The sequence below is a fragment of the Artibeus jamaicensis genome, unplaced genomic scaffold, assembly GCF_021234435.1.
Source record: "Artibeus jamaicensis isolate MK-2021 breed Jamaican fruit bat unplaced genomic scaffold, CSHL_Jam_final scaffold_369, whole genome shotgun sequence".
NCBI classification, from domain to species: Eukaryota; Metazoa; Chordata; class Mammalia; order Chiroptera; family Phyllostomidae; genus Artibeus; species Artibeus jamaicensis.
The window spans coordinates 1,383,172-1,408,279 of NW_026522042.1; the positions used below are offsets into that span (position 1 = coordinate 1,383,172).

At 55.4% G+C, this 25,108-nt stretch overlaps 1 protein-coding gene across 6 annotated transcripts in view; it reads left to right on the plus strand.

Annotated features, from left to right (window-relative positions):
* SLC38A9 (solute carrier family 38 member 9) overlaps positions 1-25,108 on the plus strand; it is a 40,986-nt gene that overhangs the window by 1,511 nt on the left and 14,367 nt on the right. For 3 of the 6 annotated variants that reach the window (XM_053657227.1, XM_053657226.1, XM_053657225.1), the window contains 9 exons: positions 2,870-3,015; positions 13,569-13,701; positions 15,740-15,861; positions 15,991-16,054; positions 16,524-16,617; positions 17,885-18,055; positions 20,043-20,102; positions 22,483-22,674; positions 24,452-24,559. In XM_053657227.1, the coding sequence (XP_053513202.1) occupies positions 2,912-3,015; positions 13,569-13,701; positions 15,740-15,861; positions 15,991-16,054; positions 16,524-16,617; positions 17,885-18,055; positions 20,043-20,102; positions 22,483-22,674; positions 24,452-24,559 (1,048 nt within the window). In that variant the 5' untranslated portion in view covers positions 2,870-2,911. Of the gene's footprint in view, positions 1-2,795; positions 3,016-5,214; positions 5,605-13,568; positions 13,702-15,739; positions 15,862-15,990; positions 16,055-16,523; positions 16,618-17,884; positions 18,056-20,042; positions 20,103-22,482; positions 22,675-24,451; positions 24,560-25,108 lie in introns of those variants that run through there. The other 3 variants (XM_037145139.2, XM_037145138.2, XM_037145141.2) reach the window with 2 other exon arrangements.

The following is a 25,108-nucleotide window of genomic DNA, read 5'->3' on the forward strand; positions in this document are numbered from 1 at the left end:
GAATTCTTTCTAGAAGGTTTCGATTTGCTTTGTCTGGATCCATCAGAGGAGTCACGATCTATGGCAGCTCTAGCCTTCCAAAACGTGTTTCTGCAATAGTAAGACTTAGAAGTTGGAATTGCGCCTTGACCCACGGGCTGCAGAATGGGCGCTGTGTTAGCATGAAAGTGATGCTGAACTGCTTGTCCATCTCCGTCAGAGCTCTCGGGCGACCAGGTGCCTCATCGATGAACAGTCATTCTGAAAGGCACCTTTCTTTCTGTGAGTAGGTCGCAAGAGTGGGCTTAAAACATTCAGTAAACCGTGTTGCAAACATTCAGCAACCGATGTGCTGTCAGCAGGCTTTGCTGTTCCATTCACAAAGTGCAGGCAGAGTCGACTGAGCATATTCTTCAGTGTCCGGGGATTTGTAGAATGGAAGATGGGTGCTGGCTCCATGAAGGTCGAAGTCGGCAGCTGTATTAGCACCTCACAGGAGTGTCCGCCTGTCTTTGGAAGCTTTCAGTCCAGGCACTGCTTCTCCCCTGTGGCTAGGAAGGCCCTAGAGGGCATCTTCCTCCAGTAAGAGGCTGTTGCATCTGCATAGAAAGTCAGTGGTTTAGTCGCTTTCCTGGATCATCTCAGCTAGATCTTCTGCCACGTCTGCATCAGCGCTGGCTGCTTCCCCTTGTGCTCTCGTGTTATGGAGACAGCTCATTTCCCTAAACCTCACGGACCCACCTCTGCCAGCCTCAAACCTTTCTCCTGCAGCTTCCTCACCTCTCTCGGCCTTTACAGAATTGAGGACGGTTAGGGCCTTGCTCTGGATTAGGCTTTGGCTTAAGGGAATACTGGGGCTGGTTTGGTCTTCTGTCCAGAGCAGCGAAACGTCCTCTGTGGCAGTAAATGCAGTAAGTAGAGAAGAGGACCACGACCAAGCCCTGGGAGTCTGCCATTTTAAGAAGTCTGGGACACAGGTGCAAGGAGTGAAAGAGATGGAGAAGGAGGAGGGACCAGAGAGGTGCAGCGACGACCTGGAGCCCTAGTGAATCTAGTCCATTAAGGAGGAGAGTGATCCATTGTGGCAGATGTTTCTGATCGGGCCAGTATGTTAAAGCTTGAGGGCCGACCCTGCCCAGGGCTTACCCTTCTGGAAGCCACTGGAGACCCAGCAGGAGCAGCCTCTGGGCAGTGATCAGCCCCTCGGCGGCCTGATCACTGGGCCTAGGAAAGGGTCTCGCCTATTCTATACATTTTGTTTTATGTCCGACCTCTTTTACATTTTCTTTTTCTCCTTTCTTGCCCCTTTCTAGGCCAATTAATTTTTACCATTCTCTTTTCCCCCTGCTGGGTTTTCAGTTATACGCTATTTTCTTTTATGGTGGTGGCTGCCTTTAAAATCGCAGCCACATGTTGCCGTCGTTCCGGACAACACGAGGACCTTTGGCACCTCAATTCCGAGGCCTGCACTTCACTGTTGTTCTTTTGGGTCTGGAATGTTAATTCCTTTTCCCCCTTTGTAATAAGCAATATAATGCTTATTAATTCTGCTTGGACTCATTACACTTCTTGAGTCTGCAGAGTATCGTTTATGAGTTCTAGAAATTTCTCAGCCATCATCTCCTCCAAATTGCCTCCACGGGCTGCTCTCCGGTTCTCCAATTTCGTGCACGCTAGCCCCTCTCACTGCGTCCCCCACGTCTCCCAGCCGCCGCCGCGCTCGCTGCCTTCCCCCCTCTCCGCCATTTCTGGGTAGTTTCTTCTGGTTTGGTCGTGCAGTTCCTTTGTTTTCCTGTCAACCGTTAAACCCACTTGTTGAGCTTTACATTTTGGCTCTGTACTTTTTAAAAATCTTGGCTGAAAAATTCCCTCTGGTCCTTTTCAAACACGCTAAGTTGCTTTGTGGAAGTGACCCCATTTTCTTTCTTTATTTAAACATAGGAAGCCTGTCGTTTTGTATTCTTACGGTCCCTGCAGTTCCAGTCCTCGTGGGTCACTTCCCGCTCTTGTTTCTTCCGGTTCTCACTAGGGGGCCTGTTTCCCCAGGTTACTTTTGACTGTGACTCCTGGTCCTTGAAAGATGGGTGGCTAGTCTTCTTTGGGCTGGGATGAAGCTGTGTCCTCACAGAGAAGGTTTACATGCCGCCGGTCACCTGGAAGCCTGCAGGGCCTGCACACACACTCAGAGCGCAGATCGCGGTGTGCACCACCCCCGCCGAGCGTGCGCAGGCCCCGCCCACTCATGCCCGTGCTCACTGTGCTCGTGGTCAGGGAAGCACGTGGGTGGGTCCTCACAAGGGAGGCAGTGTTTCTTCCCGTGAGCCCCTAGTGGGCTGCCGCAGCTGGACAAAGCTGTGTGTCCGCCCAGCCCCACTGTGGCAGGGACAGTGAGGGGTGACTTCCTACTGCAGTTGTGCCTCGCTCTGAGTGAGTCCAGACTTTGCCTCCAGTTTGCCTTCGAAGCGCAAGGCCTCGAGGACCTCAGCCCCCTCCCTCCCTGATCTGCAGACTCGCTCAGAGCAGGGGCCACCCCTGGGCTCCTGAACCCGTCCTGCAAACGGCCTGATTGTACTCGCCCGTTTTGAAACTTCCCAAAAATGTTTTTAATCTTTTACCCAGCATTTTGGGTAAAAATACTGGGTAAATAGCCAAATAGCCTGATTTGTCTTATTGCTGGAAGTGGATTGGTCCACTTACTTTTGTTAAGCTGAAAATAAGCAGTGACTTCGTCTCAATTTAGCAAGTTTCTGGTAAAAGGAGTGTTTGGGGCACGTGCTGCATTGAGATATCTTCAGCAAATTCTTGTGTTTTTCCAGTTTCTTAGGCATGCGAGTGTAGCATCTGGCAGGAGCAAAAACTTGAAGTTACCTGTCTGCTCCGATTCACACAGGCCCGCCGTCCGCAGCGCCCGGAGCCGGAGAAGAGGGCAGGCATGGAAAGCGACTCCAGGCGCCTCCTCAGCCCTGAGGCCGACCCCGAAGTCTCTCCCGGACCCATGAACATTCAGTTCGACTCACCGGACCTGAGATCCAAAAGGCAAGTTTCAAATAAAACACTTGTTTCGTAATTAGGGTTCTTCATTACTAACATAGAACTACTTTTAACCAAACATATTTAGCTTTAGTTATAAAATACCCAGTTTCTTATAGGATCTGTATGTTTGTTGTGGGAGGGGCTCAATAGGAATGCTGCGTCCTCATTTGTATTTGACCGTTTCGACTCAACTGAGCATCTCTGTCGGGGGCTGGTTAGTTTTATGAAGTCAGATGCATTTATATAATTCATTGAACAGATGTGTGCTGATTACCAGCTTCGGGCAAGGTAACAAGCTAGATGCTGAGGATGGAGCAGTGAGAGTAACACACAGTCCCGACCTGCACTGAGCTCACCTTCCGGCACAAAGCTTAAGATTTGAGTTAAAAATTTGTTTCATTGCATACTTGGAGAACCCCAAAGCATGCACTTCTGAAAATTGTTATAAATAGTAAGAAAATTCAGTAAGGTGGCTGTTTACAAAATAGGCAAAAATAAATAGCATCCTGATGGGAAAGCATAATGGGAGAACAGAGAAAATCCATAGGGGTAGCCTTGAGACTGTGCGAAATCTGTATGAGAGGAACTTTGAAATACCACTGAGGGGCCTAAAGGAAAATTAGAGTATGTCTTCACATCGAGATGCTGACTGTAAGTTGCACTGGACACAGATGGTACAAATACTGCTGTAAGGTAAACAGCTCCCAGCACGCCCGATGCAGTATTCTCTTAGGCTTAGTTTTGTTGTTAAGTTTTTTATTTACTGAGGAATTCTTGGACTGACTTGGTATTTTATTCTGTGTCATTTATCTTTCGTGCAATTATAAAAACGAAACTAGAAACAGTATATCAGTGGAGATATTACTACTATGATTCTTCTGAGTCACTTTCTGGAGTCATCAAACTCATACAAAATTGTCCTTTGTCTCCTTAAGAGCCCTGCTAATGTAGCATTTCTTGAAAGAACTTTCTTCCAAGTCACTGACACTTTCCGAGCGTCGATGCTTGCACTTCCCCAGTTTTACCAGAAGGTGTCACCGAGGGCTGCCTAACAGCACCATGGCTCCTCTTCTGCAAACAGTCTGCCAGTGTCCTGACACCTGACGGGAGCAGGGACGGGAGCAGGGACGGCATTTCTCTGCTGTGCCACCGGGAGCGGTCACCGGCTCACCGTGGTGAGAAGGTGTCCAGGGCTGTGAGATGCGTCCATCTCTGAGAGACGTCCCATGTGTGCACGGTGCTAGAATCAGTAACACGACCTGTGACAGAAAGGCCTGTTCAGCTCGCAGTGGGGCGACGAGAGTGAAATGCCCTGCTCTTTACATCGCGACCCATACATTTAATGTGACCCCCCCACACATGCCAGCAGCCAGTTCCAGAGTTTAGGTGGCCCAGTACTTTCTCTTCAAAGCATTAATTCCCAATGCCAGATAATATACATACAGGGTGTTCAATGCAGTGTTTTTAATAATAGCAAGAGGCTGGGAAAAATGTCTTTTCCTACAAGACTAGGTAAGTAAATTGTGGCATATTGATGCAGTGGAATATTCCCACCCGTTACACAGCAGGAAGTGGCTTTAACACACGCCAAAGTGGAACAAGGCTTCGCCTTCCCTTGTTAAGTGAGAAAGCAAAGGGCAGAGCCGACTGGGTAGAAAAGAGACCAACAAATTCCATGTGGCACCACGGGCAGCAGTGGCTCCGTGGCAGTGGCAGCCCCTCAGAGGGAGGGGGCAGGGGCGGGGGACCCTGCTGGGTAAATGCCCGCAGGCAGGCAGTAAACCCCATTCCTGGCGCACGGGGCCCGACTCTGTGGAGGGTTGCAGACGGCCCGCCTGGGGTGGGAGGACTGGGCAAGGCCGGTTCCGGGGACCCTGTTTCCGCGCCCCGGTCACAGTCACACGTTGCTGACTGACAGGGCCACCTGCTGAGAAACCCGTGGCTGGGTGTGCTCTTGGTGCAGGTGTGCCATGTGCCCGTACACGACCTTGGCCACCTAGCCCCCTGCCCCCCCCAGGCTGGACAGTCCAGCCCGTCACCCCCGGACCAGTCGCCTGTGCAGCATGTCACTCTGCACCACCGGGCGGCAGCCACCGGCTGTTGCTGGGTGCCAGGAATCATTCAGCTGCGTCATAATCTCTCGGGACCATCGTCATATCTTTGGTCGGTTGGTGACCCAAATGTGGTTGTATGGCGCTGACTGTGCCCAGTTTCTCAGTCTTCCGTGCAGCCGGGTGGCCATGTGGAGTTATCACGGGAGGAATTTGTCATCGTCATGTACGGTGGCCGTCAGAACAGCTAAGGAAACGAAGCTTGTCATTTTCACCTGTGCGTTCCCACATCGGTGACCACCAGCACTGTTGGAGGCCGCCGGGGGCTCAGGGTTTCTTCAGAACCTCTAAATTCTATGATAAATAATCGACCCCTGTGACAGCGGAACAGAGGTCAGCACAGGCATTCCACTGCGGGCAGCCGGGGGAGCTCAGACGGTGCTGTTTGTGGAACCGAGGAGATTGAGGGAGACACGTTTCCTGTAAAGAAACTCGAAATGAGCGGGAACCGGCTATTTCCAACCGCGGGGTGACGACCTGGGTAAGACGTTCTGAGGAAGGCAGGTATTTGAACGGACTTAGCGGTGCCGAGTGCTGGTTTGTCTGAGATAACCTGTGTTGAAAACAGAAACTATTGTTTGGGGAGGGAAAGAGGAGAACCTGAACGTTGTTGCTTCTGTTAAAATTTGAGTTGCTTAATTTACATATGTAAACGAAAGCCAGGCACACGTGGGAGAATTTGTCTTCCATTGGAAGGACCGGCTTAGAGGAAAACTTGGGTTACGTCGGGGACCCTGTGACTTTGGCGACACCCCTTAGCTGCCTGTAAAATACTACATCTTAATGTGCCTTTTAGTTCCGACTTTTAGAAATCAGGGGTAATGGAGCCTCATCGCCACGTCCCTGTGGGTCGGTCGGTGTCATGGTCGTGTGGCCTGTGCTTTGCTCTGACTCGTGCTGCCGTAAGCGCCGGGCAGGTGAACGCGCACTCGTCCCGGGTGGCCTAGGAGCGACTTCCGTACGACCACCCTGCAGAAGACCGACCTCCTGCAGTGGTTGGAGACGCTCCAGCACCGGCCCCTGCTGTGTGAAGTGAAGGTCCGACTGGCCGGGTCAGTGACGGCAGGGGGGCAGCATCCCATCGGGCCCTGGCCCTGACCCTGACCCTGACCCTGACCCTGACCCTGGCAGGAGCTCAGGGGAGGCCCGTGTGAAGCGTTGGACAGGGAACGAGGTGAGGAAGTGACGGTGTCGGAGCAGGGTGTTCTGCGCAGACGGTGACCTGGTGACCTTTCTCCAGGAGACATGGGGGCTCTACAGGCAGATGATGTCACCGTCCTGACCCGGTAGCTCTGGAGTGACTGGCTGCAGGCGGCTGTCCTGAGAGGCTGAAATTCAGCGATGGGCACCTTCATTTTGGGCGTGTTTGCTGGTTTTAATGGCGCCCAGAAAGCAGCATCCAGCGTTCCAGCTCTGGGGCCTGCAGCCTGGCGCCCGTTTGCCATCTCTGCCTCCAGGGTGGTCCGAACCGTCTGTCGCCCCCGGCAGAAGAAGAGGCTCTGCACATCTCGGTGGGACTGGGTTCTGGTTAGACTGTCACCGACGTCCCGGGAGGCCTGGGTAGAGCTGGTACCCAGTGTCGCTCACAGCCGATGCTGCTTCGGGAGTGGCCATGCCAGCCAGCCCGAAACCAGGCTCTGAAGCTGGCCTTTTCAGGTTTCTCTGATTCCACGCTTCTTCCGTTCTCCCCGGAGTCTTGGGCTTCTCCGTGCACCCGGCGCCCCTAGGACGGGAGTTCACGGGGGTCCCCTCCAGCCGTGCTCTGCAGGCCATCCTCCCACCCCTCCGCCCCACATCAGTCCCGGTGCTCATCTGCCCCCGGCTAGGGTTGCTGTGGCCACTCACCTGTCCATCCCTTCGTGGCTGTTTGTCTTTTAACGTGGAGAAGTACAGAAGTGTGCAAGTCGAACCTGAAGCTGAGCAGCGTCCGGCACCCCTCAGACACGCGGTGTGCACTGCGCCCCCCTCGTACCGGGGTCTCAGGTCCCTGCCCCCCGGTCTCAGAGTGGCTGCTGGCAGGCACATCTGTCCAGGGGCCCTCTGTCGGGGGGGGCCATCCGGGAACAGCAGTCGGCTCCTTCTGGTTCTGGGAGAGAGAGAGGAAGGGGGCCAGGAGAGTTTGTTGTTAGCGTGGCGGGGGCCCCCGGCCCCCGGGAGTGACTGGAAGTGCTTGCCGGGCGTTGAGGTTTCGTAAGTGGGACTCAGGGATCCAGAGCAGAGACGGGCAGGGCCCGCCTCCGGGAGGGCCAGCTCCAGAGCAGCCACGGTCTCATTTTGAGGACCTGGTTGTGCTCAGACAGAAGGGCTGAGGGCCTTGACCATGATTGGTGCTCTGGAGCTGCTGGCCAGCTGCGGGGGGGTCCGCCCCCTACACCTTCCCTCTCCTGCTGCTCCTCCCGCCCCTCCCGCTCTCTGCCCTCTCCTCCTCCTCAGTCCCCTTCTCTCACCTCTCCTCCCCCCACTTTCCACCCGTGTTTCCCCCTTTTTCTAAACACTTGAAGAACACAGCCCTGGCCCTGGACTCAGAGACGCTGTGAACCATGTGTGTGCATAACTCGCATCTGTGCCGCTGCGCCGGGGTGGGGTCTGACTTCTGGTCCCCTGGGGACCCCTGCGCTCTCTCCGAGTCCCAGGTCCTGGCGTGTTTTCCTTCTCGCTCTCTTCCCACGGGTCTCCTCTGCCTCCCCGCCCCCTCGGGCCTGGGTCTGCTGGCCTGCTGCTTGTGTTCTGTCCACTTCTGCTTGTGTCTATAGCCTTCAAGCTGGCTGGGCTTTATTTCCGTCCCTCCCTTCCTCCCTCTGAAGACAGGGACCCCAGTTGAACTTGACGGGCACTCCTCAGGGCCAAGTTGGAAGCCTGTTTGGTTGGGAGGAAGAGGTATGAGGAGTTGGTTGGGGGGGGGGGCGTGGAGCAGGGAAGAACCTTCCTCTCACCTGCTAGTTTCTGCCGGCCAACCCAATAAGTAGGTCTGCACGAGAGAGGTCAACCAGAGAAAATGAGCAGACTTAATCACACACGTGTGTACAGGAACCCCCGCATACCGGGTGTCACAGCCCCCACATACGTGATGCATGAAGGCGAAATGAGGTCCGCGTGACGTTCTGAGAGGGCTGAGCCCAGGGGCCCTGGGGCGTCAGACGGGAGGAGGGCCGTTCCCAGGACGACGAGGACAGCGGATGTTCCGTGGTTAGACGTTCTCTCGGCCGTGAAAAGTGATCTCTGGCACCAGCTTAGGGACAAGGCCCCTCATTTGAATCCTTGTGGGTCACTCCGGGGACAGGAGTTTCTCTCCAGCCCGGCAGGTGTCTGTTACCTGTAGCTCCAGGTGGTGCAGGCGGAGGAGGCCTGGCCCGAGCCCTCTCAGGAGCCCGGAGCGCCAGGGAGACAAGGAGGGCGAGGAGACGTCCAACACGTTCCTCATCTTTGTTGACTGTCCCTCAGCCTGTCCCATCGGGCGGCTTTTCCTGGCGAGGTGACAGTCCTGTGGCGGTGGCAGGGGACTGTTTCTGTCGGCCTGTTAGTTCCTGTTTGTGGAAGGTGCTTCTGGAATCTTAATCCAGTGGAAATGTCCCGTTGGTTCCTGATGCTTTTAGTAAAAAGGAAACAGTTGCTGCATTTCTCGCGTTTCTGTTACTGGTTATTTTGAAGCCATAAAAATAGAGATTTGTTTTCATGACAGTAGAATTAAAACAATTTATAGATTTTTTTTCAAAATTTGAAAGCACAAATTGCATTAAAAGAATTTGAAATTCATTCTTAGCAAAAATCTGTATTCAATTAAGGTATATGAGCCTGAGAATTAATAGTCTAGTCAGGCTCTTTGTCCGTATGTTGTTGGCGAAGATGTTTAGTAGCAACTAAGTAACAGCTCGGCTGCGCTGCAACAGAACCCGCAGCCTGGGACCAGGTGCTCGTCAGCCCTCCCCGTCTCCACAACGCCACTCTCGCCAGTTAAAATAGTAACAGTCTTAGAACCCTGCACGCACGTGTGTGGGGGATGCGTGTGCCAATTATGCGCATGTGCTCCTGTACTTATATGTACATTATAAACATGAAATGGGGGCCCTGGCTGGTGTAGCTCAGTGGCTTGAGCACAAGCCTCTGAACCAAAGAAAGGGTCACGGTTCGATTCCCAGTCAGGGCACGTGCCTGGGTTGCAGGTCGGTTCCCAGCAGGGGGACTCACGAGAGGCAACCATACATTGATATTTCTCTCCCTCTCTCCTTCCCTTCTCCTCTAAGGATAAATAAATAAAATCTTTTTAAAAAAATGAAATGGGAATTTTAGAATTACAAGATGTGAAATCAATCTTGGTAAAATTACCTTTTATTTATTAGTTGTATGTTGAAGGTTCTGCTTTTACTTTATAATACTATCAAGAACAATTGAATATACTTTATTTATTTTTTTTAAATCGTGCAGCAGTTTGCCACACAGTAACTGAAACTGCTTTGAATCCACTTGGGTCTCATTCAACAATGAGGCCCGAGTTTTTGTTGAAATTGCCTGGTGCATTTCCACCTCCCTGACATCACTTAGTCCTTAGTTTAGTGACCAAAGTGCGGTTTGTGTATTCAAGTGTCCCGTGCTGGTTTGCCAGCACGAAATGCTGATGTTTGTGTTTATTTCGTCCTGCAGATTCGTGAGTAGCCACTAGCGTCCCTCACCTTCCTTGATTGTCTTCAGTTCACCCCACCATCTCCTCTTTTGCATTCCTGCCATCTTCCCAGACTGACTTCACTGCCCAGCTCCAGTAGTTACTCTGGGGATGGACACACACACACACACACACACACACCCAGGAGAAGGAAAGAACCCGCACTGGTTCAGAGAGCACCTCTGGAAGGTGGCTGATCTCTCTGCTGCGGGAGGGGAGGGGTCGGGGGACAGCCCCGCCCTTCCTTCCTTCCCGTCCACTGGGTTCACAGGGAGGTCTGCCCTGGGAGAGCTGCCCTGGCGGGGGAGGGGGGCCGCCGGCGCTTCCCGAGGCCCTGCTGACTCCCCTTCTTCTTGGCTCAGTTCCTTCCGAGGGGCCAGTTGGCAAGGCGCCCTGGGCAGAAGGATGCGCAGGGGGCAAAGCATTACATGTAGTCGTACCTAATAATTTACATTAGAACTGTAACTTTTAGTGTTTATGTTTTTACAAATTAATGTTTCATTTAATGCGGTAGAATGTTTGCAAATTTCCGTATTTGAAATATGTTGAATGTCTGATTTCACTGATTTTGAAACGTTTTTTAGTGAAAATACTGCTGTTACTACTCGCGTTACGTGGAGTGAATAGCGAGATCCTAGTGTTGCCATCTGCTTCATCATCACAATTATCACACTGGCTTTTTCATGTTCAGTAACAAATAGGCTTAAAGTCCGTGATTTACATTCTGTGTTTGCAAGTTTTCTGGTGTTAGATTTCCACAAGTATCAGATGGTAGATGAGGTTTTGTTAGTGACATGTCATTTCAGCCGTAACATTATGTAACAGTGGAGACACCTCTCAGCACCCTCCCCCCCCAACTGGAACTGCTCACCTGCCTGCCTGCCCCTCCCACAGGTTAGACTCCTGTGTTCAGGGCGGCGCGTCTACTTGGTTGGCGCTCTGAGGGAGTTGAGGCCCCAGGGCCGAGCGTGTGTGCGAGAGGACGTGGTGTGGGCCCCGTGGCGAGAGCCCGGAGCCGTGGCAGCAAGGCCAGGGCCACCACCAGTTCTCCTGCAGCTCCGGTGCGGCGGCCTGGTTAACGCCCTCTCTGTCCTCCGTGCCGAAAGCCCCCACAGGCGCAGGCAGCGCGCAGCACAGTGGGTTTGTTATTTTGAATGTTCACTTGCATGCTATTTTGTGGATACCTGATTCCCTTCTCATTCTTTCTTTTTAACAAACTACCCCGTCTGGCAGGGGTTTGGGTTCTCTGGCCCTCAGGTATGTGAGGGGGAGAACGGTTGTGAGCCAAGGGTCTTCGTGCCGAGTGTGAACCTCCATGAGAGCGTGGAGTTGTTATTGAACTTCAGAGGAGTGCAGCTGGCCTGTGGAAGGGTGGAGACAGATGGAAAAGCCAAAAAATGTCAAGGAATTTAAGCAGTGGAACCTAGACAGGCTTTGGGTAGGAATAAGGTTTCTTTGTTTGTAAGTATATTAAATGAAAATATGGGGTTTTTGAATCATGTTTTAAAACATTTTAAAAATTTTGCTGGATGTTAAAAGCATTTTTTTCTGCAGCATGCTCATAAACCTTTATACTGTGAGGCAAATAGAACTTCTCCATAAAGGGCTGCAACTTATTTTCAGTGCGGGGCCGTGGGGCCACACGTCGCCAGGAAGCAGCGGGGGCCCGGCCTGGGGGGCTGCTCGGAGGAACGAGCCCACGCGTGGAGCCTTTTATTCTGGACGTTGTTCTCAGTATTAACTCCAGAAGTGTTTTCGGATCCAACTGAACTTCGGTTTAGAAGTATAGTTTATGTATCTGTTCTCTCAGATGAAGCTTTAAGCATGTTTCTAAAGATTCGGTGAAAATGGGCTGAGTTGTGTATTTTTCAAGAGAATCTGTTTTGAAAAGATTCCCAGCATTGGTTTGAACAGCTCTCAGCATCTCGATGGAAACCGTTGGGAAAGAAACACGTTGTGCCCTTGGACACCCAAGCCCACGCACCTGGCACGGCCCGCGCTCCGCCAGAGGCTGGCTGCCGCGGGACCCTCCCTGGCCTGCCTCTCTGCTGGCCCCCGGCCCCCTGGTCCCCCGCCCCTGGCCCCTGGGAGCTGGACAGCAGTGCCACTGAACTTTCAGACTAAGGAGCGACGGGTAGAAAGCCTGTCTCTCTCTGTCAGTGTCGCACGTTTGGTCCTTCGTTAGCCCAGGGTCTGCCTCTGCGTTGGCCTCACGAGGTCTGCAGTGGCCTCCTGAGCTTCGTGGGGTGTCATCGCTGCTGAACAGGAAGGCGAAGCCCCGGCGAGGGTGCCCCCACCTGTGATTACACTGTCTCCGACACACGGGTGTGTGGCAGTGCTTTCAGCACGACTGAGTGTCACGAGGAGGTGCACACCGTGCAGAGCCGAGCGCTCCGGGGGCCTGGCGGTCGTCTCAGGCCCCTCAGCTCCGAAGTCGGGTGCTGCATCTGCCCCTGACCCGGTTGTTCTCACCGGCCCGCTCGAGGTCTAGTGACGCCGCGGGGTTAGTCGAGCACTTGTACGTGTGGTTTAGGGGCACGTCGTGTCTGGCTCCGTCCCCATGTCTGTGCCCTCCTAAGGGCTCTCCTCGGACATGGGTGGGGTGAGACGAGGAAGTGCCCCCCACGTTTAAGTGCCGTAGCAGAGAATAAATAGGAAAAGAGAGGTTCGAAGATTCTGTACGCTGACCAGAGGGACAGTTAACATCTGTACGACCATTTCTCTGATGGCACAGAGTTGAAAAAGAGCAGAAACTGAAGTTTTAGTCACTTGGTTTTCAAGTGCTTCCCACAGGATTAGATTAACGGTGTCTCCAGAAATGGGGCCGCACTCTAACGAATGTCACAGGTGGAGAAGGAACGTGGAACCGGGACAGACCTCCGGGCCGCCTCGCCTGCCTCCCTTGGATCTGTGTGTGACCTGCAGTGGTGGGGTGCCGAGCCGTCGGTGGCTCTGGGGGCCCCCAGGATCCGCGGAGGAGTGCAGCGCTTTCCGATGGGCTGGAGACGCACCTCTGCCAGCCTGTCCGTTTCCAGAGGTCAGTGGTCCTGACCGCTGGAAGGCTGGAGAGCGGATGGAGGAGCTGAGGGGTTAATGACCGGACCGAAATGACGGCTGGAAAGGCAGGACCTGCCCTAGCCCTTAGGTTGGGACGCGTGTGGGAAAGAGACACGCAGGCAGTGTGCCAGGTCCGTCAGGGCGTCCCCAGAGCAGTGGCCCGAGGCTGAAGGAGACACCATGGGGGCCTTGGCACCCCACGGGGCAGTCCTCGGGGCAGGTCTCACCAGGGACATGGGTGCGAGGCCTGGTCCTCAGCGCACGAGTCCAGAAACAGGAGGTCTCCTTGTCCTCGGAAGTAGCTTTGGGCGAGAAAGGAGAGCAGACTCCTCAGCACAGGGACGTTTGTCTGATTCCTCTGATTCAGGGCCAAAAGCTGGAGAGAGAGAGAGAGAGAGAGTGAGTTGGAAGCTGTGTCCGAGTGTCGCTGCTGGAAACTGGCAGCTGCCGTGTTTCTTTTCGACAACGATCGAAGCTCTCTCTGCTCTGTCCCCCGTGGCTAGATTTCTTAAGTTTAAAAATAAGTCTGTTTGGGGTAATAATGAACGACAGGGGAGCGTTGCCCTGGGGACCGGATCACTGTCCTTCGTGCCCTTTTCTCCCCGGCGTGTGGAGCGAGGCACTTCCGTGGCGCGTCCCTCACCGTGGAGCACGAGGCGTCACCTTCTGCAGCGCTGACTCCGGAACCCCTGGCTGCACGGTCTTTGTCCAGCATGTGTCTCCTCCCCCAGGCCTTTCTGCATCGAGCCCGCAAACCTCGTCAGTGCGAATGACGTCATTCCGAGGGTCAGCGACCAGGCCTCCGCCATGAACAAGAGGATTCAGTACTACAGCCGGCTCACCGGCCCCGCGGACAAGGCTCTGGTAAGGGGCCGGGCGCTGCCCGTTCTCGGGGGTCCAGTCGACAGGGGCAGCGAAGGGCAGGGGCCAGGGCCACTCCCCGGGGTCGGACCTCCTGCTGGTCCCGCTCCGGGACGGCATCACGGAATGTCACAGACAGTGGAGAACCCGTGTGCGTCTCACGGCCGAGGCCCGCTGAGCACATGTAGCCTGGTGTTGCGAAGGCCCCGCGGTGTGGACACCGCCCTAGAGAACTGCGGGGCTAACTTCCGCTGCCCCCAACGCCGGACGCTTGGAGGCGGGTGGGCTGCTTTTGAAGTGGCTAAGTGGTTGATTAATATAAATAGTAGAAGGGTCTGGTTAGTCTGTTTAATTGTTAAGTGTGAAGCTGCAAGTGTGAACACCTCCTCCAGGAGTAGGACGCTGAAATGTGTGCACGTGTGTGTGATGCTTTCCTGCTTCACGATGTCCTTTCCCAGACCCAAACCGGGTCAGAGAGCAAACACCAGGCGTCCTGGGCTTCGCGGGCCACACGCCGCCACACGTGCTCACTCCTGTTTCCTGTCGTTGCACGTGCGAAAGTCACTCTCAGTAAAGGGGCTGTGAAAAAGTCAGGAGACGGCCGGATCCACCGGCTGGAGTTTGTTGACTCTTAATCTTCTAAAATCTGCGTTACTGTTTTAGGTTCAAAAATATTCATTACAATTCATTAGGTTGCTTATAAGAAGTACCACTGTAAGATATTCAGAAACTCGAAAGCCTAAAGAAAAATGGAAACATCCTGAAAGAAAAGATAATGACTCTCAGACGTCACAGTAAAAAGGGGGAAGGGAGCCAGCATTTACAGATCTCTGAGGGGACAGGGATCGGGCCGGTCACGCGACTGCAGCGGTCAGAGCTCCCTCTGTGCAGCCCCATGCGGACTCCTACATATGCTGATGGGACGCTGCTTCCCAGGGTTTTCACTCCGTCCTCCCCGGGCCTTCGTATCAGCAGTTGTGGAGAAGTCTTCGTCCTGCCCCGGAGTTGGCCAAGCCCCCCAGGGAGTGAGCAGTAACCCGGCACCTCCAGATCCAGCTCAGCTGCTCACGGCCTGTGCTCACCCTGGACGCTCGTCTGAGCGGTGCTGGCTGGGCCAGTCGGCGGGTCGCCTGCCTGAGAGCTGGGCCGGCGTGGGCAGCGAGTGGAACCCCCTCTGTGAGCGGGCTGGGAGGCGGCCAAGGCACCCATCAGAGCCACAAGTGGGGACCTGCACCAGCCCTGTGCCCTGGCGTGTTCAGGGACAGGTGCCCATGTCCCCACCGTTTTCTGGGAGCCCTGTGTTTTAAAGGGCTCCCCTCAGGGCCGCGGCGGAATTCCAGCAGGAAACTGCGTTTTTCCCTCCGAAGTGGGGAGGCCGAAGGAGGGAGCCCTGTGTGCAGGCCACGCAGATCGGAGCCTGAGGGGCGCACAGCTGCCCCGCGCCAGCGCTCTCCCTTGAGTGCCTGCGCCTCTCCGAGGGCTCCTCCCCTCAGTCTCTGTCCTGCCTCTCAGACCCTGCTCTGCCTGTTCCTTTCGTGCCCGTACGCACCTGCCCGTCAGCTGCTGAAGCATCCGAATGGCCTGGCTGTAGTTCTCCGTCCTTCTTCGGCTGGCCGCTCATTCCTGACCAGCTGTCTGTGCTCCCTGCCTGCCCACGCCAGCTCACAGGTGTCCAGTGGCTGCCGGGCTCTGGACTGGCCCTCGGCCGAGGCCCAGGCCTCTCCACCCAGAACCGCCAGCCCTCTTTGCTGGCTCTCCTGCCTCCTTCCTCCTAAACCTGGAGGGAAAACCGACTTCACAGATGCTCATTCCCGGAATTCATTCTCATTGTGGAGGAACAGTCCGTTGTGCAGGGTCCTTGCTATTCTTGCTCTTTTGGTCTCCACCACATTGGGAGGGGGGCTGCGTTTGTGTCTCAGGGACACGTACTGCTGTTTGCTCGCGACATTTAGAAGTGTGTCCGGCGCCAGGTGCCCTGGTGCACAGAAAACAGCCCGTGGTGGTCATGCCCTGGCGTTCACGCCTCTGTCTGCCCCCCCAGCTCGCCCCGGACCATGTGGTCCCGGGCCCGGAGGAGTGCTACGTGTACAGCCCCCTGGGATCCGCCTACCGACTGCAGAGCTACACGGACGGGCATGGGAAGAACGCCAGCGTGGTGACCATGTGCGTGAGTCGCTTTGGGGGGCGTGGCCCGACCCCGGGCACCTGGACGCGACCGATTACTTTAACTTGCCGAGATTGAACGGTGCGAGGAGCCAGCCTTCACGAGGGCTGCGGCGGCTCTGCTTTCAGATTCATGATCTGGAACACCATGATGGGCACGTCCATCCTGAGCATCCCGTGGGGCATAAAGCAGGTAATGAGGTTGTTGGGCACGACTGTAGCCCGGGTTGTTTCCTCTTTATGTTGTAAGTTTGATGGTGGGTTTTTAGTGACCTTGAAGTTGGTTTGTTTTTCATTTGCCTGTACTGGGGCGACGTTGGTGAAGAGGGCGGCATAGGTTTCGAGTGGACGTTTCTGCGGTGCGAGGTCTGTGCGTTGCGCTGTGTGCCCACCCCCCGAATTCAAACCCTCCAGTCTCCCTCGTGCGTGGGACAGGAAACTGAAACTCACAGACACACTCAGTCGTACGCTGGAGGCTTTAATAAGCCCACGTAACTTCTTAAAGAGAATAGATGATCGCGTTTAATTTTACACTAAATGTAGTGGTTTCACCGTAACCGTGTATCAGGTTGCACGGTAATTATTTAGGGCAGCGTCACGGGACGGTGCACGTGTGTTGCAGTGTGCTGACCCGTGTCGTCCCGTGTCCCCGCCCCCTCCAGGCTGGATTCACCACGGGCGTGTGTGTCATCCTGCTCATGGGCCTCCTGACGCTGTACTGCTGCTACCGGGTGGTGGAGTCTCGCGCCCTGATCGGTGAGCCGGCCACGGGGACGCGCTCAGAGCCGCCTGTGCCACCTTCAGCTCAGAGGCCGACCGCCACTGGGCGCCTGCTGCATGCGTGGGGCTCCGTTTTGTGCCCCAGGACGTGCTGCTCCGACCAGTGTTAGGCTGACCCGATCGGGGCCACCCTGGACACCCCGAGAGGCTGGAGTTCTTTGCAGAAGGCACTCACGCTGCTCATTTCCTTATAAGAACAATTTTAAAAGCTGTGTTTTAAAAATAGGTTCTTTGCAAGAGCTAAGTTGAGAAGTCTGTGATTCTTGGTCCATAAATGGTGACTGTTTTGACCTCCCCCTACTGAAAGGCCTCAATGTTGGAATCTCCTAAAAATAGAAAATATACCTAGAAAAACAGGACAATGGGAGCGATGGCCCCCTGCAGCGAGTTCTCAGTGTTATGCCCACACACTCCCCTCCGTGTGTCTCTGTACCTTCTGGAGCAGGGACACCCTCTCAGGTTTAAAGTGACCTAGGGCCTGAGTGCACGTGCACCGGTGAGTTGGTTCGTAGCCAGTGTGAGTCCACGGACGGGGCTCTGTCCAGGGTCCTCTGTCCCTCCGAAGCTGGGGTGCACTTCCTTCTAAATCTGTCCACGTCCCTTCCTCGTCACCCGCCGGCCAGCCCCTGGTGCTCCTGCAGGGCTGCTGAGCTGGTCAGGAGACGCGGGGTGAGCCCTTGGTTGGCTCTGGTTGGTTTTCCCTATTCGGTGTGTGAACGGCTTCTGTCTCCCACGAGCTTGTCTATGTATCTGCTCACCTTTGCCCTTGCGATTCAGTCAACAGAAGGACAAACACTCAGGGTCTGTCTTTACAGGCTTCTGACTCTCCTGTTACTTGCTTTTTAAACTCAGTTGTGTGAAACCTAAACTGGCATGTGTGGTGGACAGTGTCACTCAGGAAGACTCCCCCCATGTCACTAGTTAATAGTCCCAGGTGCGCTCGGGGGACAGCTTCTGCCAGTGATTTGTCCCCGCCCTGGTTTGCTGCTTGTTCTCACTAGTTACCCCACTGTATTACACTTCAATCCATTTCTCGGGTGATCTGTGCTATTCCGTTGACCTGCATTTCTTTCCCTGTGTTTGCTCTATGAGGTTTTCATTTCTGTTGTTTCATAATGTGGTCTAATGTCTGTTGGTGGACCACCCGTGGTCTGTGACTGAGTTCGGGTTAATTGGGGACACAGACTGTGGCGGTGGGGTATGTGACTGACATCGAACTTGGTTCTTCCCTCCTGCCCCCCAGCGTCGGCGGACACCTCGGCCTGGGAGTACCCCGACGTCTGCCAGCACTACTTCGGCTCCTTCGGGCAGTGGTCCAGCCTGCTCTTCTCCCTGGTGTCTCTCATCGGAGCGATGGTCGTGTACTGGGTGCTCATGTCGAACTTCCTCTTCAACACCGGGGAGTTTATTTTTAGTGAGTATCGCAGCTGCGTTTTCACACAGGTGCTTCCGGGCACAGCCTCCAGCGATGTCTGTTTCGGCCTCCGAGTCTGGACTGGGGAGAAGCACAGTTGAAAGTGCCATTTGTGATTCTGAAAGTCGTACCTGATTCAGTTTGTTTTCTGTGCTTGCGATCTCGGATTTAATGTGTGCTTATTTCCAAAAACTAATTTGGGATTAAATAACATTCCTTCAACTTCTCTAGTTCATATAAAGTGTTCCTAAGTTCCAGCAGATGTTGTAAGCGTTGTTTTGATCGTTACCACAAAATTTTAGACTGCAGCCCCCTGAAAACGGGGCTGGGGCCTGAACTAGGGGCAGCAGGGCGGTGGGGCGCTTGTGGGGCATGTGTCCTTCCCGGGGTTCGTCGTAGGTGTGGGCGCCCCTTTGGTCATTTAAAGGCGCCCCTGCCTATCCATTTCTTAAGCGTTTTTATAACGTGTGCTGGATTCTATCAAACAGGTGACCCACATCTCTTAAAACGATCTAAGGTTTTCTCCTTCAGATTGTCAATACAGCAAATTGAATAACTTTTGCAATGTTACTCAACCATTCTTACATGCTGGGAAAGCTTCAACTTGCTAGTCACGACGTACATTTCCAAGTTTCTTACCGGATCCAACTTCTCGTGGCAGGCGTGGGGCCGACCCTCCATTCAGACCGTCCGCCTGCTCTGGTGAGGTGCCGGCCTGGGTTCCCTCCTCGAGCCACCCTGGCTGGGCCTTGAGGCGCCAGGGCGTCTGTTCGGCTTATAACAAGGGAAACGCGCCCCCTCGCGGTCCCCGAGACCCCGAAGTGCAGTCAAAGTGCCCGCGGGGCTCTGCTCCCCCTCAGGCCCGCAGGCAGAGCCCCGCCCACCTCTTCCGGCTCCTGGTGGGCCAGGCTGGCAGGGCCGTCCCCGGCCAGTGGCTCTGTCACCCCAATTTCTGCCTCTGTCTTCACAGGGCTGTCGTCCCTCCACACGTCTAGGTCCAAACTCCCCTGTTCTCTCTTAGGACGCCAGGCATTGAACTCAGGGCCCACCCTCCCCCAGTCCGACCTCGCCCTACCTGGACCGCCCCTGCAGAGACTCCATTCCAAACCAGGTCACAGTCTAGGTTCCTCGTGCACGTGGGCTAGGGGAGACTTGGACACTTGACACCCAGGTGTTACTGTTTGCTCGCCTGCGGTGAGTCTTGGCATCAGGCATTGCGGAGCGACCCTGCAGTTCAGATCTGAAACCCCTAGTCGCCCTTGGAGACACTGTGAAAACCGGGCCTGAACTTCTCCTCTCCCACCCTGACCCTGGGGATGGAGAGTTCACATGCGGGCCGAGCTTGGCCGTACAGTCTGATCCATCGTCTTCACATCTCATTGGAGTTTTCATCGAACACTTCTATTGTTACTGAGGTTATAAAGGTTAACGTCGAACAGAGGGAACTGCGTTCTCTCGGGCCCGCAGGAGACACCCCCCCACCCTCACTGGCCGTCGGACGATCAATGTCCAGGCAGCACACGGGCCCCTCTCTCTGCTTCCTGCAGCGCAGCTGAGTGTGCGCAGTAACCACTGCGCAGCCCTCGGTCTGTAAAAGCGTTACTATGCTTTGTACAAACTTTAATGACTTTCCAGACAAACTCGGCCACTATAAGTGTTGGTTTCCCTGCTTTACAGACTTTAGAACTTGGTCTAAGGTGTAACTGCACTTACGTAAATCAATGGGAGCCGATGCACACTGTCTTTATTCTGGTGCTTTGAACTACATGCCGTCTCTGGGTAGGTTGTTAAAAATCCTCTCCAGGTACGAGTGCCCAGAGCGGGGTGCGAAGCTGGAGCTGCGCTAACAGGCGGGGTCTGGGCTCAGGCACGCGAGGTCCGTGCCATACGCTGGACCCGAGTCTGTGGTCGCAGATGAAACACTCCAGCAGTGGCCAGCTCAGCACCTCCCGGTGAGTGCTAAACTGTATTTTCCCTTGCTTTTTAGACTCTATCCACCACATCAATGACACAGATGCCGTGCCGAGCACCAATGACAGCAACCCTGGTGAGTAGTTTGGGATCCAAGTTCAGCCTGTTTTCATTCCCCACCTCGCTTCAAAAGGGTTTAAGGTAGAACCTCTGCCTTCGTTTTAGGTCAGCAGTTAGCACGAAATTGTTATCGCTGCGTTAACCGAGCCACTATTAAATGGTTGACAATCAGAGTGTTTAAAAGAAAGAAAAAGACCAACTTCGCCAAGGGCTGTAGGAATGTGAGCCGTGAGCGAGACAATGTTCAGTTCGTGTGACGCGGTCGCGGTCGTAGCTCAGGTCTTGCTTACCTCTGGCCACTCAGTGCGCGTTTTCAGCTGTCACCGCAGGTCCCTCTGGCCTGGCAGCAGAGCTCTCGGTTTCTTAGCTGTTTCAGACGTTTATTGTTTTAGTTACCAATATGTAAGGCACAGAAATCTGTATCCTTAGAATAATTAACTTCCTAATAATGAACAGACGTTAATAAATATGGACAAATTGAAGATTTGGCAAAACAAATCTTAATTTTTTAGGGATGTTCCTTTAACCATTGAACATGAACATCAGTGGTGCATGGGTCTGTCCGGTGAGGCAGGCACAGGGAGAAGGGGCGTGGGAGTCACCGTGACTGCGTTCAGTCACCCCAGACAGTGCTGCGGTGAGCCTTGCCCGTCGCCTGAAGCTTGGTGTGTGTGGCAGGGGGAGGGGGTTTCAGAGAATCCGATGTGGTGTCACGTTGATGGGGAAGCACGCTGATGGCTGAAACAACAGCTCACCCACGACACAGCCATTAAGCCTGCCGTGTGTCGGGCCTGCTCCAGGCTCTGGGACACAGGGGACGGTGGAAGCCTCTCCCCTCGGGGTGTGCGTTCCAGTGTCGGCCACGCAGGGTCTCGCTCTGCCCCTAGTTACCTGTTCGCCCTGGGGAACTAGTGAGTGATGTGCTGGCTGTTATTTCTGCAGGCACGCACACGTTCATCTTTGATCGATGCCTAAACACGTCAGCGTGATTTTAAAATACATCTCTTGCACTGCATTCCTGGTGTCAGAATTTTCTCAGGACCAAGTGACAGCCTTGTGTTGCAAGAGAAGCTCCATCTCTGCAGCTGTCCTGGCACCGTCGGTGGAAGCAGTGGGTCCGTATCTAACCCTGGGACCCTCAGCTGAGGGCGTGAGCACCCCGGTCACACCCCGACGGGGAGCCCAGCACCAGCACAGCCCGCTCCCTCCTCTTGGCCATGGCACATGCCGACACCAGCACCTTTCGGTTCTTTTTCTGCTGATTTCGAGCAGGGTGTGGCGTGGTGGGAGCAGGGCACAGTCCTCCTTCCCTCCTGCGGAGGGCCACAGCTGGCGTTTGCGGGGCGCTGGCGCGGGCCGGCAATGTTCCGAGTGTCGTACAGCAGCCTCTCCGCAGGGAGGCACTGGTGCCCGCACCTCCAGGACAGGGAAACCGAGAGAAAGTGCAGCAGGGGCGGGCGAGGTTGCGTAACCGAGAGCCGGGCCCCAGGTTCATCTCTCACAGTCAGTTTACTGCCCCAGCCGGTGCTTTTCGCACTGGAATTGTTGCACAAGAAAGACTCGAGTTAGTTTTCTCCTATGCCGGGTGCAGAAGGAAAAGGTACGTGTTGACATGGTGACCAAGAGAGGAGGAGACAGAAAGCGGGGTGTGTGGCTTTGTGGCGTGTGCCAGTAACGGAGACAGAATGGAGTTAAAGCCAGAGCTCGCGGCGAGTCAGTCCGTCACGGTCCCTGTGACTGGTGAGGCTCGGGGCTGTCGCTCAGCGTGAGCAGTTCTCGCCCGCACTGCGGGTTCTTCACGGAGAGCTGCGGATCAGCAACACTCCCGCAAAATCGGAAACCAGGAGAATGGTTTGCGCTGTAGCTGCTGGGAGAAGAGATTGCCTCTCACGGTCAGGGGTAGGAAGATGAACGTGCTGCCCGGCTCCCTGGCTGGCGTCTGGGCCCCTGGGCCCCTGGGCCGCAGCGGAGGGTGCCTGGCTCCAGGAGCGTTGCTCCGGCCACGGGAGGAAGCTCTGCTCAGTAACTCGCTCTCGGCGATGTCGAGACGGCTGCCTCCACCACATCCGCTCTTTCCTCCAAAGCCAGACGTCTGGTTTATTGTTTTAAGAAGCCTGTTCTTTGGCCCTGGCGTGTGTTCTCATCACGACGAACAGGGAGCCTAGAGGATATTCTCACCTCACTGTGGACATCGGGCCCACGGTTTTCTCTCTGGCAGGGGAACCAGAGGATTTTGTGCTGGGATAATATGATAATTTCTATAGAAATTAAGGATATGCCTCAAAATGTTCTAACATTCCTCCCCCTCTAATTGTTTATTGGTAAGAGATTTCTAAGAGCCGCTCTCGTCCCCTGTCCCCTGCTCTCTGCTCTGACTGGTTGGTCTCCCGTTGCAGTGATCTGCCCAGGCCCAGGGAGCGGCCGTCCGCACAACGGCTCGGGGGTCATCCACGCCAACGGCACGGGACTGCAGCCGTTTGAAAAGTGGTGGGACAAGTCCAGGACGGTGCCCTTCTACCTCGTGGGGCTGCTCCTGCCGCTGCTCAACTTCCGGTCGCCCTCCTTCTTCTCCAAGTTCAACATCCTAGGTGAGCCACGGCCACGTGCCGCATGCCACGCTGTGGCCACAGGTCGGCGATACGGCCGGCAGCAGGGGGAGCCATGTCCCGGGCCTCCCTGTTTAACCTGTTCCTGCTCTCCTTACCCTGCGTCGGGGTTTTCTCGGTGGAGTCTGGCCCAGAGAAAAATGCCAGTGAGAGTTTCAACGCCGAGTCCTCAGAGGGCAAGTTATGGGGCTGCCGCGGTGCTGCCACTGAGCACGCCTCCCTCGTCTTCTCCGAGCTGCGGGGCTCCTGGAGGCGTGAGCGAGATTCAGGAGGAGGGTCCAGGTGCCCGGTAGAGGACTTCTCAGCTCCCGAGGCTGGAAGCGGGAGGACCTGCTCAGGGAGGCAAGGGAGCACCTTTCCCCGCAGTTTCTGTTCAAGAGCTTGGCCTGGCGCGGTCGCCGGCCTTGCCGCCTGGATGCTGTCCCGCGCCCCGACTCTGAGGTCAGAGCCGCCCCTGCTCATCCTGGTGCTGCCTCCCTCTCAACGCCTGCCTCCGGGGAGCGGCGACGTCTTTCTGGGAGCCCGTGTTCCAGAGACTGCTGAAACCGCCGCCATGATGTGTTGACCACGTCTTCCCTTACAGCCTTAAGATGACGAAGGAATTCCCCTGAGAGCTCAGATCTGGCTCACTGAACACAAGGGTGTCAGCCATGAAGAGTGGATAAGCCCAGCAGGGTGTGGGTTTCACCCTCCCCTGGAGAGCTGGCCCCCCGGCAGGCAGCCGAGAGTATGAAACGGGTCACGGGGGGCCGCGAGGAGGTGGTTTGGGGTTTCCAGAACAGCGAAGGACGAGGCCGGGCTTCCTCCCCGCACGCCTGGGCCTCACAGCCGGACAGACACACAGAGCCAAGAGCGGTGGGCATGCCCTTGGTGGCCGCTTGCGTGCGCCCTTTCTGCGTCGGCCGGCGGCCAGGCCGACAGTGGAGCCCACGCGGCGTGTCCGTGGTTTCTGACTGGGCTTGCCTGCCGCCCTTCCTGGGGAGCAGACCGTGCAGAGTCCACCCACCCACGTACAGAAGCAGGTGCTCAGCGGGCAGAGCGGTGCCCGGGCTTCCTTTCAGTCGGCAGCTTCTTCAGGAGAATGAGCATCTGGTCCCTTCGGAGACCTCCCCGACTCAACTCCATGCTGCCTGGGCCCAGTCCCTTAGCAGGAGACCCTCGGCCTTGTAGACCACCGGGAAGCTCGGCAGGCTCCCTCTGCCCTGCGTGCAATGCCTGCAAGGGGGGCTGGGGTCCGCCCGCCCAGCAGGTGGCCCCGGCGGCCAGAAGTCACCCTGCGCCGGAGCAGACGGCTCCAGGCTGTTGGGCTCACCACCTTCTCAGATGGGCTGGCGCCCCGCATCCGCGACTGGACTTCCCGCCTGTCGCTCTCCAAGTGTCGTGACGGGCTGTTCCAACCTGCTGACTGTCTCTGAGGCTTCCCGTGCCGAGAGTGGGTCAGCTCCACGTAGTCAGTTTTCTGCAGCGTGACCCGGCGCTGCCGTGAGGGCCTCGGCACGCACCCTCCGCTGAGCGCGCCCGGGCATCACTGGGGCAGCTCGGCTTCCCCCGGGCCTGCCGGGCCCACTCCGTGGTTCCTGCTGTTTTCCAGTAATGCACGGAGCTGCTTTCTGCCCTCAGGTCCCGCCTGGGTCGCCATGGGCATCACCAGTGACAGGGCCGGCGTTCCAGGCTGGCCCGAGCACAGGAACAGAGGTAGATTTTTAAATGGCCTGTCCCGGTGTGAAGGTGACGGCTGGTTTCTGCCTTTCTCTCGCAGGCACGGTGTCCGTCCTCTACCTGGTTTTCCTCGTCACCCTGAAGGCTGCTCGCCTGGGGCTTCACTTGGAATTTCACTGGTTCGAGCCAACAGAATTTTTTGTACCAGGTGAGCTGCTTTAGCCAAATAGAGAACTAAGAAATTGCAACAATGTGACCTTTAAGTTAGCTGTTTTTGACTGTGGGATTCTAAATCCAGTGATGGGCATTTTTATTAGTGCTGTTTAGCGGAAACCCGAGTCCAGCTGAAATTGCTCTGGTCACCTTGCCATTGGGGGTCGAAGGCCCTTTGTCATTCTGCCTGGGGGCAGAAGTTCATTCAAGTCACAGTGCACCTGAGATGTCAAGAAGGCATCGTCTACACCTGGGTGTCCAACCCGCGGCCCAGGGTGGCTGTGAGTGCCACCCAACATAGAATTGCAAGTCTACTTAAAACATGATGAGATTTTTTTGTGATGACCTGTCACCACGGATGTAACATGTGGCCCAAGACAACTCTTCTCCTTCCAGTGTGGCCCAGAGACGCCCAAAGGCTGGACGCCCCCGGTAGACTTTCCGAGCAGACACTCCCGAGGATTTCAGAGACTGAGCCCAGTCGGCGGTCGGTGCAGGCGGACAGGAGTGCCCCTAACGCCATTGCTCCCCTCAGGGTTTTCCT